The 13,330-nt window shown below is 33.8% G+C and overlaps 1 protein-coding gene across 33 annotated transcripts in view; it reads right to left on the minus strand.

Annotated features, from left to right (window-relative positions):
- Nucleotides 1-13,330, minus strand: part of PARD3 (par-3 family cell polarity regulator) — a 678,698-nt gene that overhangs the window by 180,539 nt on the left and 484,829 nt on the right. For 28 of the 33 annotated variants that reach the window (XR_002892687.3, XM_055087799.1, XM_055087804.1 and 25 more), the window contains one exon: nucleotides 10,319-10,429. The exons of the other annotated variants lie outside the window; for them this stretch is intronic. Coding sequence is in view for 27 of the 28 variants with exons in the window: in XM_055087799.1 (XP_054943774.1) it covers nucleotides 10,319-10,429 (111 nt within the window). In the remaining variant the exon portion in view is untranslated. The remainder of the gene's footprint in view (nucleotides 1-10,318; nucleotides 10,430-13,330) is intronic. 33 annotated transcript variants of the gene reach the window in all.

A 13,330-nucleotide genomic window follows, 5' to 3' on the forward strand; every position in this document is an offset into this window, starting at 1 on the left:
AGACATATGGGAACATATGTATATGTATAACTGATTCACTTTGTTGTAAAGCAGAAACTAATACACCATTGTAAAGCAATTATACTCCAATAAATGTTTAAAAAAAAGATTACAATAATGGCTAGTAAATTGTTCACATTTTCTAAAAAAAAAAAAAAAGATGGTGTGGTTTCTGTGGAGTGATAGACACTTAGATCAATAGAACAGAACAAGGAACCCAGAAATATCCAACAAGTATGGCCAACTGATTTCTCATAATTGTACAAAAGCAATTCAATGAAATAAAAGTCTTTTCAACAAATAGTGCTGAAGCAATTAGACATCCACAGGCAAAAATGAAAACAAAACACAACAGAACAAAGCCCACATTGAATTTAAACTTCATGCCTTATACAAAAATTAACTCAAAATGGATCACAAATTTAAATGTAAAATATAAAACTTTAGAAGAAAACAAAGAAGAAAATATTTAGGACCTAGCAATGGTGAAGAATTCTTAGAAATCATACCAAAAGCATGATCCATAAAAGAAAAACCAGATAAACTGGACATCATCAAAATTAAAGCATTTCCTCTGTAAAAATATTAAGAGAATGAAAAGACAAGTACAGACTGGGAGAAAACATTTGCAAACCACATATTTGACAAAGGACTCATGTCCAGAATATATAAAGAACACTCAAAACTCAACAATGAGAAAACAATGCAATTAGAAGGGCAAAAGACATGAAGCAATATTTCTCTGAAAAGAATGTACAGATGACAAATAGGTACCTGAAAAGATGTTCAACATCAGCAGCCATTATGGAAATGCAAATTAAGATCACAAAGAGCTATCACTACACACCTATTAGATCAGCTAAAATAAAACAGTGATGCTACCAAATGCTGGCAAGAATGCAGGGAAACTGGATCTCTCACACACTGCTGTTGAAAAGGTAAAATCGTACAGCCATCATGGAAACTAGTCTGGCAGTTTCTTACAAAACTAGACAAGTACTTATCATACCACTCAGCAATTGCATTCTTCGGCATTAATCCCAAAGAAATGACAACTCAGTTCCATGCAAAAACCCGTACACAATTGTTCCTAAACACTTTATGTCTAATATTCAAAAACTGGAAATAATCAAAATATCTTACTATAGGTGAATGGTTGAAGAAACATCCATAGCATAGAATACTACTCAGCAATAGAAATAAACAGACTACCATTACACACGGCAACTTGAATCGATCTCAGGGGTATTGTGCTATGTGAAAAAAAAAAAAAAAAGTCAATTTCAAAAGGTCACAGACTATAAGATTTCATTTATGTAACATTATTGAAATGACAAAATTATAGACATGGTGAACAGATTAATGGTGCTAATCTGTAAGCAAGGGGTGAGTGGGACTATAAAAGGAGATATTTGTGATGAAATAATTCTGTTTCTTGATTGCAGTGGTGGTTACATGAATCTACACATAAGATGACACAGAACTATACACACAGGTGGTATCGATGTCAACTTCCTGGTTTAGATATTGTATTATACTTATGTAAGTTGTAACACCCATAAGAGAAGTAGGAACTCAAATTCTAATCTCAAATTTATTTAAATTTATAGTAGATTTTTTATTATAGTCTACTTATTCATTTAGGAGCAAATATGACAGTCGAGGATGGCATTATAGAAGCTGAGTACCACGAAATACTAGATATCCACAATGAAAAAGTTTAGAAGTTCAGAGATAATTTTATTCTTTGCACCATACTGTCTTTTTGACTCTGTATTCAGCCAGAAAAACTTTCAAGAGAGGGAAATGACTTCTTTCTTCAACTCAGTGGGGTATTATTTTGAAGCTCAATTAGGACCACTTATCTCACAACCCACTTTACTACTATATTTGGTCACCATCGGACAATCACCTAATCACAGGTAATATTCAGGGTGAGTGGGCATTCACACAAGTCTTGAAGTTTGGGAACCCAAAGAAATTTGAGGGGCTATGTTAGAAATAAAGCCCAAACTTCTGAATTTGGAGAACCTCTTGAAACCAAAGGGAGTGATTTGGATTGGTTTAAAAATGATTGAACCCTGTGGTTGGTTAAAAGTGAAACTACTCTTGCTTACTGAGGTTGGAAAGTGTGGCACTGTTAAGCCATCAGAAAAGGAGAATAGAAACAGTCTCTTCTCAAGGAAAGAACGAAACCTAGATAATCTCCCCAAACTACTTATACATCAGTTTCAACGTATTATTGATGGGTCCTCGATTTGAATGTTCTTTTGTTCCAAATTACACAGAAACTCATGTTGACTGGAGGTCAATTTCTGACAAGTCAATGGCTCAGAAGAAATGCTTAGTGGCATAAGGAACAAATCATAAATGCCAGTTCTCAATTGCTTTCTTTTACCCAAAGTTGCACATTATTACTAATTGTCACTCATCACTACATCCAATAAACATTACAGTCACATCTATAGTACCTTCTAAAAACACTGATTTTTTTCCTTAAGCTCCAATAACATAAGAAATTATATTTTTATTGTTTACCTTGTCATTACCAATAAATTTATCCCCAAAGTTATAAAAGCTGTTTGTATCCCTCCTTTCCATGCTAGTGGTTCATACTTTTGACGGAAACCTTAGAATAAAAACTACAGTATAACTGCGGCCACCAACGGTGGGACTGGCCACAAAGGACTGACAAATCTGGTTATTAGCCTGAACCAATGTGTATTTCAAAGTTCATCCTAGAAATCAATGCTAATGAACCTTGCTGTGCAAATGGCACGAAACAGTAGAGTTTTAAAAGAAGGAATGCACTGTGGTTTTGGTGCCTTTTAGTGACAGTTCAGTCAACAAAAGACACACAATGATTTTATTACATACTTTTACATTTGAATGTCTTGTTTATTATAAAGTGAGAAAAGGGACTTTGCAACACAACCAAAAGTTATATATACATGTTGTATATTTTCATGTTCACATTTACATTTCATATTTTCATTTTCATATTTTTCTTATTTCAGAAAAAAATATTTGGCTCGGAGGAGAAAATAGTTTTGTTTAAGGAGAATAGCATAGTTTAAGGAAACTTTTCAAAGAGGGTATCTTGCAGTGTAGCCCTTAACAGTTCCAGATGGTCAATGCTATAAAAGGACACCCCCTCCGCCCTTTTACGGTGACCCTGGGGTCACAAATTATCTCTAAGATGTAAGAGTCATCCGTTTTTCTGAACAGTCAGGTTGTTGTTTAGCATTATCCATCTAATTTATCTCGGGCCAAACCTCACCAATGATAAAAGTAACTGATTAGCCCAAAACTTAGCCAAAGAAATAAATGTCTATTGCTTTAAGCAGTCCAGAAAGTCATTCTGAGCCATAAACAAGAGAACCATTCTGAGGTTTAAATGATGGCAGACAGCTGTTCTGACACTGATGGGCAACATCTTCACGCACTATTTCCCTGTTCTTGGAATGTTAACAAAAATATTAAAACAACCATTAAAACTTTTTAAACTTTTTACTAAGACTTTTAAAAATGTTAGTAAAGAATTCATCATTTCAATTTGGTATGTTCAAACATAAATATTCACACCTTTCTTTTTTGTTAGAAAAATAACAGTCTTTTCCATTATGAAAATGAAATTGCCTTGAACCTGCATAGAAAAGAATACACAAAATAATGTAATATACTAAATAAAGTAATAAGGTTAATTTCTTTCCTGCTGTCACTAAATTCATGCTAACGGTCTCTCTTCAGCTTGACATCAATTAATGATTTTCATTCCAGACTCGTTGCAGTGTTCACTACCCTTTTCTCTAATTAAAATGGATGATGCATGAGGAAGATAAAACACACAAGACTTCTGTTCTTGTAACATTTCTATTCATTAGAATTTTTATTTTTACAATGAATGGATTTAGCACTAATTGCAGTAGAGTAAAATGAAAATAACTTTTTTATGACTATGAAGTATAGTTTTTCTATAGCCAGAAAAGATATAAGGCTTGAGAAGCATGACTGAAGAACAACTTCTCAGGATGGAAAAATCAATGGTTACTTAAATTACTCTGCTGTATCCAAAATACTTCCACTTCCAAAGCTATGAAGCCTCAATAAATGGAATGTATTGAATCATGCATTTTTTTAAAAGACTCCAAGAAGCAGAAAGTAACCTTTAATGATTTTAATTTAAAAAAAAACAAAACAAAACACTTTTAACATCTACAGAAGATAGAATATACTAATATTACTTTAACATAAAAATTAAAATAAACTTCAGATTGCTACATATTAGATAAGGGTTAACTATTTTCAAAAGAATATTTAAGAGCTTGAAATCAACTCTTTGGGGAAACATTTTACCCCCAACTTATTGCACTACCATCCAGAAGCCTCAGTCTGGGAATAAATTTCCTGGATCTTTTCCCAACAATATTTCCTCTCTCTAAAAACCAATATTACAGAAATTCGTCAAATAAAACCCCAATTTCATGGCAGAATGAAATTTAAGCTACAAGGCAACTGGAAAAAACAGTTCGATTTAATAGCAGTTTGTGTTCAACTGAATGTTTTATTTGCCCCTCAAAACACTTCAGCAAATGGCAGATGTCAGAAATCTTCAATTTTCAGCTTACCTTGCTGGGCAAATCTAACAAGTGCCACCTACCAAGATGTAAGCGGCCAATGAGGTGTCTATGCTGAATTCCCTAAAGAAGGCCGATATCCCACTAAATTTGAAAACACGGTTATAATTTTAAGTAAGATTTTAATACTTGTGTAATACTGGGGCAAAAGTTGATTTGAAAAGAAAAGCCTTCCACATTCTGAATGGGGCCTTAAAAAAAATTATTGAGCAGGAACAACTGTTGTTTTTTTTTTGTTTTCTCACTGCCACGGCCTCTCCCGTTGCGGAGCGCAGGCTCCGGACGCACAGGCTCAGCGGCCATGGCTCACGGGCCCAGCCACTCCACGGCATGTGGGATCCTCCCGGACCGGGGCACGAACCCGTGTCCCCTGAATCGGCAGGCGGACTCTCAACCACTGCGCCACCAGGGAAGCCCAGAAACAACTGTTTTAAAGATACATTTCCATTCAAGGGAAGAAGGTAAGCTGTTGAAATCCACAGTGGTACCTTATAATAAATAGGTGGGGGGCGGCGGGGGGGAGTTAAATTTCATCCCTCAAAGCTAAAACGAGATAACAGCAGTTTTAGAATATAAAATGGTTAAAAGTTGAAAAAGAGATAAAAGAACAGCATTCATAGAGACAGTACTCATCAGTAATACAACCACAACTTTTCCAGAATCTAAGCAGTTACAAGAATGCGCACCCACCATGAGCCCTGTACCTGAGCGTGGATGTAGAATTTTTCCATTTTGCTAAATTCATAAGTTCTTGGGAACTAGATCTAGACCCCAAATTACCCTCTCTATGAAGAGTTCGTTATTAACTCTAACCCCCCAACCTCTTCCCTTCCCAAAGCTCTGTGGCCACCGACTTTCACCATTGATTTTAAGGTCTTACGTTGATTTTTTAACATCATGAGGTTTAAATCTTTTCTCCCTCTTAACAAAGGCAAGGAATCCCTGAGAGAGGAACAAGTATAATAATAATAAAAAATTTATACCATCATTTTATGTACTTAATATATCGTGAACAACAAACATTTCTCTTTTACACTAATAAAACACTAGAATGATATTTCACTAACCAAAACACACACACATACACTCTCTCTCTCTCTCTCATAGATACTTGCTCATTCACTCACATCATGTTCGAGCTTTCACAAGTGTCAAAGCACCTACAATTATTTCCAACTCAAAGAGAAGCTACAATGCCAAATACATCTAAGACAGCTCTCATCAAAAATAAAACTGCCTTTCCTACTCCAGTTACAGACTGTCAATAAAATCTGTTCCAATTTGCCCAAGTATTGGTCTATTTTAGACTTCCACAAAGTTAATAGATTCTTTAAAAATTTGTTCACTTGCACAATAAATTCTTAAAATATGTCTGATGAACTAATCTCATTGATTAGAACTGACTCTTCTGAAGGATTTAAGAGGTCAGAGAAAATATGAAGAACTCTGCTAGATGACAGAAAAATATATTTTTTCTATTAAAAGGTCAAATTTTAAAAGTCAAGCTCTGTTTGAATGACAATATGTGACCTGCATGCAAAAATTATCCACGATATCTGGGTTCTGATGCCAGAATTTGGGGAATCTGAACACTAAGTTTCAAGCCAAAAGGAGTGAAAATTGCTTATTCTTTCAGATGCACAGGGAATGCACCTATTATTGCTATATAGTTTATTCCTTCTGTAACGTCACTAATTTTTTATTCATGCACTTTAAAGAAACTTTACTACTACATTATGATAATATTGTTTAAATGTTAATTTCTCAAAAACTAATAAACATATATCATCTTTGAAAAGGATCTTATCAACTAAGAAAGACTACAAAAACGTTTTTATCAAAATTTCAAGTACTTACTCAAAGCAGATATTGGGAACAGTTGGTAAAACTGAAAAGAGAAATGCCAGTGATTGGAAACTGGAGGCAAAAATGCCACAAAGCATTCCAAAATGACACACCCAGAACAGGGAGTGCAACACTACGGACAAAGATAATTCAATGGCCAGGTATTGAAAACACAAGGCTTTTAAGGTGATTATCACTTTGAATAATGGAACATTTCAAGCCATAAGTCCTTAGCAGATTTATAAATAATCTTCATATTATGGAAGAATTTCATAAGAAATTCATTAACTTTTTCATGTCTCCACTAGAAGCATTCAGTCTCCTTGAAAATACTTCCAACTTACAAGGTAGATATAGATAATAATATCATCATGGGTATCCCCTGCTGAGTAACTACAAAATGTAAGCCAGTTAAAGTTATAAATCTCATTTAATAGAATGAATAACATATGAGGTAAATATTATTTGAGAACTGGGGAATTTGGCCAGTTATCACAGCTAAAATTTCATCTTTCAGACCTTATTTCCTTCCTTCTGTCCTTCCTTCCCATCCATCCTGTTCATACAACCTTGGCCTTGTTCCAGAAAACATTTAACACAATTTTCTAAAAATGTATGAAAATGTAAAATAAATCAAAATGAAAATAGCTGTTAACTATTGAAAATAGATGTCAGTTTTTTAAAAGTATGTATGTGTGGAAATATGTATTTTATAGGAAAAAAATTAGAATGGCATAGACCAGTATGTTAACAGTGGTGTTATTACAGACAAATTTTTGTTTTCCTATTTTATGGGGTTTTTTTCAAATTTTCTGTAGATTTAGAATTAGAATAAATTTAGAATTCAACCTTAAAAAGATATATGTTTTAAACAGATGAGAAACATGTGGGAAAGAGAGAATTGGGAAAAAAAAAAAAAGATGTTTCAGGGATAAGATTCATAAGTACCCAAAACAGAAGCCATAAAGTAGAGGAAGGTCACAGCACTGGCTCAGAACTTGCTCACAGTTCTACGAAACAATCAACTCTGACAATCCCATTTACAATTGTATCAAAGAGAATAAAATCTAAATAAAAACAACTGGGAATAAATCTAACTAAGGAAGTATAAGACACTGATGCAAGAAAGTGAAGACAACAAAGACAGATGGAAAAATGTACCATGTCCATGGATTGGAAGAATCAATATTGCTAAAATGACCATACTACCAAAGGCAATCTAGATTCAATCCAATGCCTATCAACTTACCAATGGCATTTTTCACAGAACTAGAACAAATAATTCTAAAATTTGTATGGAAACACAAAAGACCTCAAACAGCCAAAAAAATCTTAAGAAAGAAGAACAAAGCTGGAAGTATCACTCTCCCTGATTTCAAATTATACTACAAAGCTATAGTAATCAAAACAGTATAGTAATGGCACAAAAGCACACACAGATCAATGGAATAGAATGGTGAGTCCAGAAATGAACCCACACTCTTATGGGCAATTAATCTACTAACAAGGAGCAAGAATATACAACAAGGAAAAGACAGCTTCTTCAATAAATGGTGTTGGGAAAACTAGACAGCTACATGCAAAAGGATCAAACTGGACTATTCTCTCCATCCGTGCACAAAAATAAACTCAAAATGGATTAAAGACTTAAACATAAGACCTGAAATCATAAAACTCCTAGAAGAAAGCATAGGCAGAGTGCTCTTTGATATTGCTCCTAGCAATATATTTTTGGATATGTCTCCTCAGGCAAGGGAAACAAAAGCAAAGATAAACAAATAGGACTATATCAAAGTGAAAAGCTTTTACACAGCAAAGGAAACTACATCAACAAAACAAAGAGGCTGCCTACTGAATAGGAGAAGATATTTGCAAATGATATATCCAATAAGGGGTTAATATTCAAAACAAACAAAGAACTCAACATTAAAAAAAAACCAAAAAACAAAAAAAACCTAAGTAAAAAATGGGCAGAAAACCTAAATAGACATTTTTCCAAAGAAGACATACAGATGGCCAACAAGTGCATGAAAAATGCTCAACATCTCTCTAATCATCAGGGAAATGCAAATCAAAATCACAATGAGATATCACCTCACACCTGTCAAAATGGTTATTATCAAACAAATAACAGGTGTTGGAGAAGACGTGGAGAAAAGAGAACCCTTGTACACTGTTGGTGGGAATGTAAGTAGGTGCAGCCACTGTGTAAAACAAAATAGAGGTTTCTTAAAAGACAAAAAATAGAACTACCGTATGATCCAGCAATTCCACTTCTGGGTATTTATCCCAAGAAAATGAAAACACTAATTCAGAAAGATGTATGCACCTCTCTGTTTAGCAGCATTATTTATAATTGCCAAGATATGGAAGCAAACTAAGCGTCCACCAACAGATGAATGGATAAAGATGTGGTATAACAATGGAATATTACTCAGCCATAAAAAAGAATGAAATCTTGCCATTTGCAACAACATGGATGGACCTAAAGGGTATTATACTAAGTGACAGAAAAGACAAATACCATAGGGTTTCACTTATATGTGGAATCTAAAAAACAAAACAAATGAACAAACATAACTAAACAGAAACAGTCACAAATACAGAGAACAAACAGTGATTGTCAGAGGAGAAGGCGTTGCAGGGAGGAGAGAAATAAGGAGGTGAAATTGTCAGAGGTGAGGGAGATTAAGAGGTACAAACTCTCAGTTACAAAATAAATAAGTCACAGGTATAAAATGTACTGTGTGGGGAATATAGTCAATAATTATGTAATAGAGAGCCCGCACGCAGCAACGGAGACCCAACACAGCCAAAAATAAATAAAATTAAAAAAAAAAAAAGAATGAGATCAAAGGTATCACTACTCTAGAATTATGGTAAGAATACCACACTTGGTCTTAGAGATGCTGGGTTACAATCCTAAGCTGTGGATGATATTTAGCTTTATAACCTTGATCAAGGCTTCTGATGCTCCTGATACCCCAGATTATTAAAAGTAAAAGAGGCGTAGTAGCTCTTGCTATGGCAGCTTGAAATGAAATAGCTGCTACAGAGAAGCTCACTCCAAGCCTGCAAACTCTAATAATACAAGGGTGAGATGATTCTCTCATCCCCCCATGAGTTATAATGAGAAAAATTCTAATTGCTCATAAAATGGTTTTCAAGTGTCTGCTTCAAGTAACTTCTCATTCATTTCATTGGTCTTTGGGTTCCCAACATGAAATGACTCAACAATAGATAATAATCTTTCTGGAAGAGATGGAGTAAAATTTAAGTAAAAAAATGTCACAAAAATATAGCAAAATAGAAGGAGAAAAAAGAAATAGATGTCAGATTTGATAGGAAAACAACATAGTAAAAAACCAACAGCCTCCTCAATTCTTATTAGAAATCAAAATATTTTAAATGAGTTATAAAAACTCAAAGAGTTTTATTTCCAGATGAGCATTTCTTTAAAATTATTATAATATACTATATACTCATAGATGAATTAGACAGAATTTTACATACTTTTTGTGATTTTAAGTGATCATTCATTGATTTATTGATCATTAGTTGATTTATTTATCTCATATGCCCTACCATCTCCTATACAAAGATCTTAACTAAAACCAATAAAATTCATTTTAATGCCTCAAATAAATATAAGGTTTTTTCTTTTAATCGTTCTTTATGCTGTATTCATCCAACCATCAGTATCTGGATTGACACAGAAAAAAACAAAAATAAAATAAATGCAATTTCTTTATATTAAAAAAAAGAAAGAAAGAAAGAGTAGAAAGGAACAAAAGAACCTCCCTCTAATAAGGTTCAACCAAATAACTGAAATCTACCTTTCCTGCTCCTGCTTCATCCGTACTCTCTCCTCTTCTGATGTAAGGGAGTCCTGCATTTTTATTTTACCCGTTTTCTCAATCTTGTCATCTTTTCGATGTTTGCCAAACCTGTTGATAACAAAAAATTCTAACTTGTCAATATATACAAAACGCGTTGTCGTTCTTTTGGGATAAAGACCTATGCACTCAATGAAGTGTGAGCATCCTCAAAATGAGGCCCCAATGTCTCCTGCCCAGTATTAATATTTTCAATCAGATTACTTTAATCCTTTTTAATTAGAACTTTCCGGAGAGAACCCTTTTTGGAAATGGCCTCCATACCCATTTTTCTTTAGGCAACACAAAAATAACAACAAAATCCTTGCAGTTCATCCTGATTGAACACACAATCCATAAATGTATAGAACAGAGTGCCGAGTACGTCAGGTGCAGAGGATAAAAATCTGCATCAGAGTGGGGTTCTCTTAGGACTGCAGAATGATAATCCACAATCATCTTTTTAATGATCTCTCCATAAACAACTATTCTTCTTTATTTTCACAGTCAGTTTTATTGGCAACATTCCTCATAGTTTAAACACGGACAAACAAGGTCACATTTGCAAGGTTCAAAGTAAAAAGGAGAATTTACACTGTGATCGTACTTTGGGCTTATTAAACTGAAAGCTTTAAGGAAGTCTCAACAAATACTGTTCCTAAATCTGATGAAAAGCTATCGCCGAATGTGGCATCTTTGACTTGGAAATCTGTATCTGATCAAAAACAAACATGAGGAACGAACATGCAATTCAAAAACAGTGCACACACATTTCCACATATGGGCACTGAATTCGAGGCTCTCCAAAAAAACGCTAATATTATTCCCTTCGGGCATCCAAAATACCTTAGAAACCTCAGACTTGGTATCCACTCTTTTTCCTGCTCTGTTACTTTTTTCTACTTTTCTCCAGACCATGTTGCCTGGAAGGCACATGCCTTCCATCCCCTGAAATAATATTCATCTGTTGTGATTTGGTCACCAGATGTTTCAAAAAAGAAATCTTTTATAGACAGTTACTCAACTAAGCATTCATAAATATATAAAGTATACCAAGCATTTTCTGAGCACAAAGTAGGAATCTGGCTTATGGTGACAATTAATCATATTGAAAAAGAGACGAGTAAAAGAGTTGGTCCAAAGCTGATATAAAACAGAAAAAAGTATCTCAATTACTGGTGTGGTTGGGAGCATATGTCTTTCTTTTTTGATATAAATCTGATGTCAAATACTGGTCTATGCAGGAAGTGTACATGGGAATATCTCATGGGTTCACCAAAGTAACACTATGTTGGAAATAAGTAAGGGAAAGCATTCTCAAGATGTTAAAATAGAAAAAAGTTAAAGTCTCACCACCACTATTCCTTCGAAATTATGTGTATTATTAAATGGCATTGAAAACTGCCTGTAAAATTAACTTCCATAAAGCAAATCTACCCTTAAATTTTAATGTTATTTAGAAATTAGAAGATCATTTCAGTGGCAAAAAAGAAGGAAAAAAAAAAGAAAGAAAAGAAAAACTCCCTGGGAACTTAAGCCCGGAAACTGATGATCTCTCACAGGGGAGAAACTATGTACTATGCTTTTAAAACTAATAAATACAAAGCATTAAAAATAAAAACCTTCTCTTTCCGTTGTTTTTGTCAATATATCAATAATGCATAAGAGTAAAGCATAATGATTGTCTTTATAGAATGAATTAATAAATGAAAGAGCAAACATAAACAACTGATACATCCCAGGAGGAGCCAACATTTGACAAAAATTTATTGAGCATCTAAGGACAGGGCTAGACAAATTCATATGAGTGTCATCAGCATGTAGATGGTATTTAAAGCCCATGTGAATCCCATCATGAAAATTCTGCAACATTGAGGCACCTGGAAATATAAAATGTATTAAAGTCTAACTTCAAGAAAAGCGTCAAGTTCAAATCTTAATACATGACATTTATTTTTTTTTAATTGGAGTATAATTGCTTTACAATGTTGTGTTAGTTTCTGCTATACAATGAAGTGAATCAGCTATATGTGACATTTTACTTATAATACAGATTTCTAAAGGTAAATCATTTAACCATTTAGTTTTTCAGTTCATAAATATCCTTCAAACAATACAACGTTGCCGTATTGACCTGTTTTGTTTGTGTTGCTGGTTCACATTCTAGATTACATACATTCAACCCTGTACCATATTTGAGAAACACTACCATCATACAACATATATCATCTATCTTTACCAAAAGGTACAGTTTAATCTTCCAAGAAGAATCTGCCCTTTGAGTTAATAATGTGGGGAAAAATTGAGGTGGTTGCCTTTCCCATGTTTTAAAGCAGTTTCGATATTTTCAACCCAAAACCTAACACTGAATTTAATCAGCTATTGTTAAAATCTTTTTTCAAATGGTCTTCATCCTATTTTGTGAAGAAAGTTTCAGTTTTCTATCTCAGTCTACCAGCTTTCAGTTTTTTATCTCAAATACACATAATTAAAAAGAAAACAAAAAAACCTATGAATCCCAACTCATATTTAGGAAGTGAATTTTTTTCTCATTGTATTTGATGTCAAAATATTAGTTTCCTCGGCTGCCTCATAATCACCAGAATATACTATTTTATTATTTGTAAATTTATTATCAAACTTATATTTTCCTTTTAAAAACTACAGTTTCAAGATTAATGTATGAAAAACTGAACAAACCATAGATAAAATGTTTATAGGTTAGCATTTGGACACTTCCCTTAATGCCTGCTTTAGTTAATAAATTATGTGATTTCTTTAAGGCATACTATAAAAGCACAGCACATTACTTGTTAACGGGTAAAAATGGATCCCTCAGCTATAACTTTTTGACAGAATGAAATAAAGACTGTAAATGAAAAAAAATACCAACCATTCTAGAGTATAAAAAGAAAAAGGGGGCTTCCCTGGTGGCGCAGTGGTTGACGGTCCGCCTGCCGATGCAGGGGACGC

This window comes from Physeter macrocephalus, chromosome 11 (genome assembly GCF_002837175.3).
Source record: "Physeter macrocephalus isolate SW-GA chromosome 11, ASM283717v5, whole genome shotgun sequence".
Taxonomy (NCBI): domain Eukaryota; kingdom Metazoa; phylum Chordata; class Mammalia; order Artiodactyla; family Physeteridae; genus Physeter; species Physeter macrocephalus.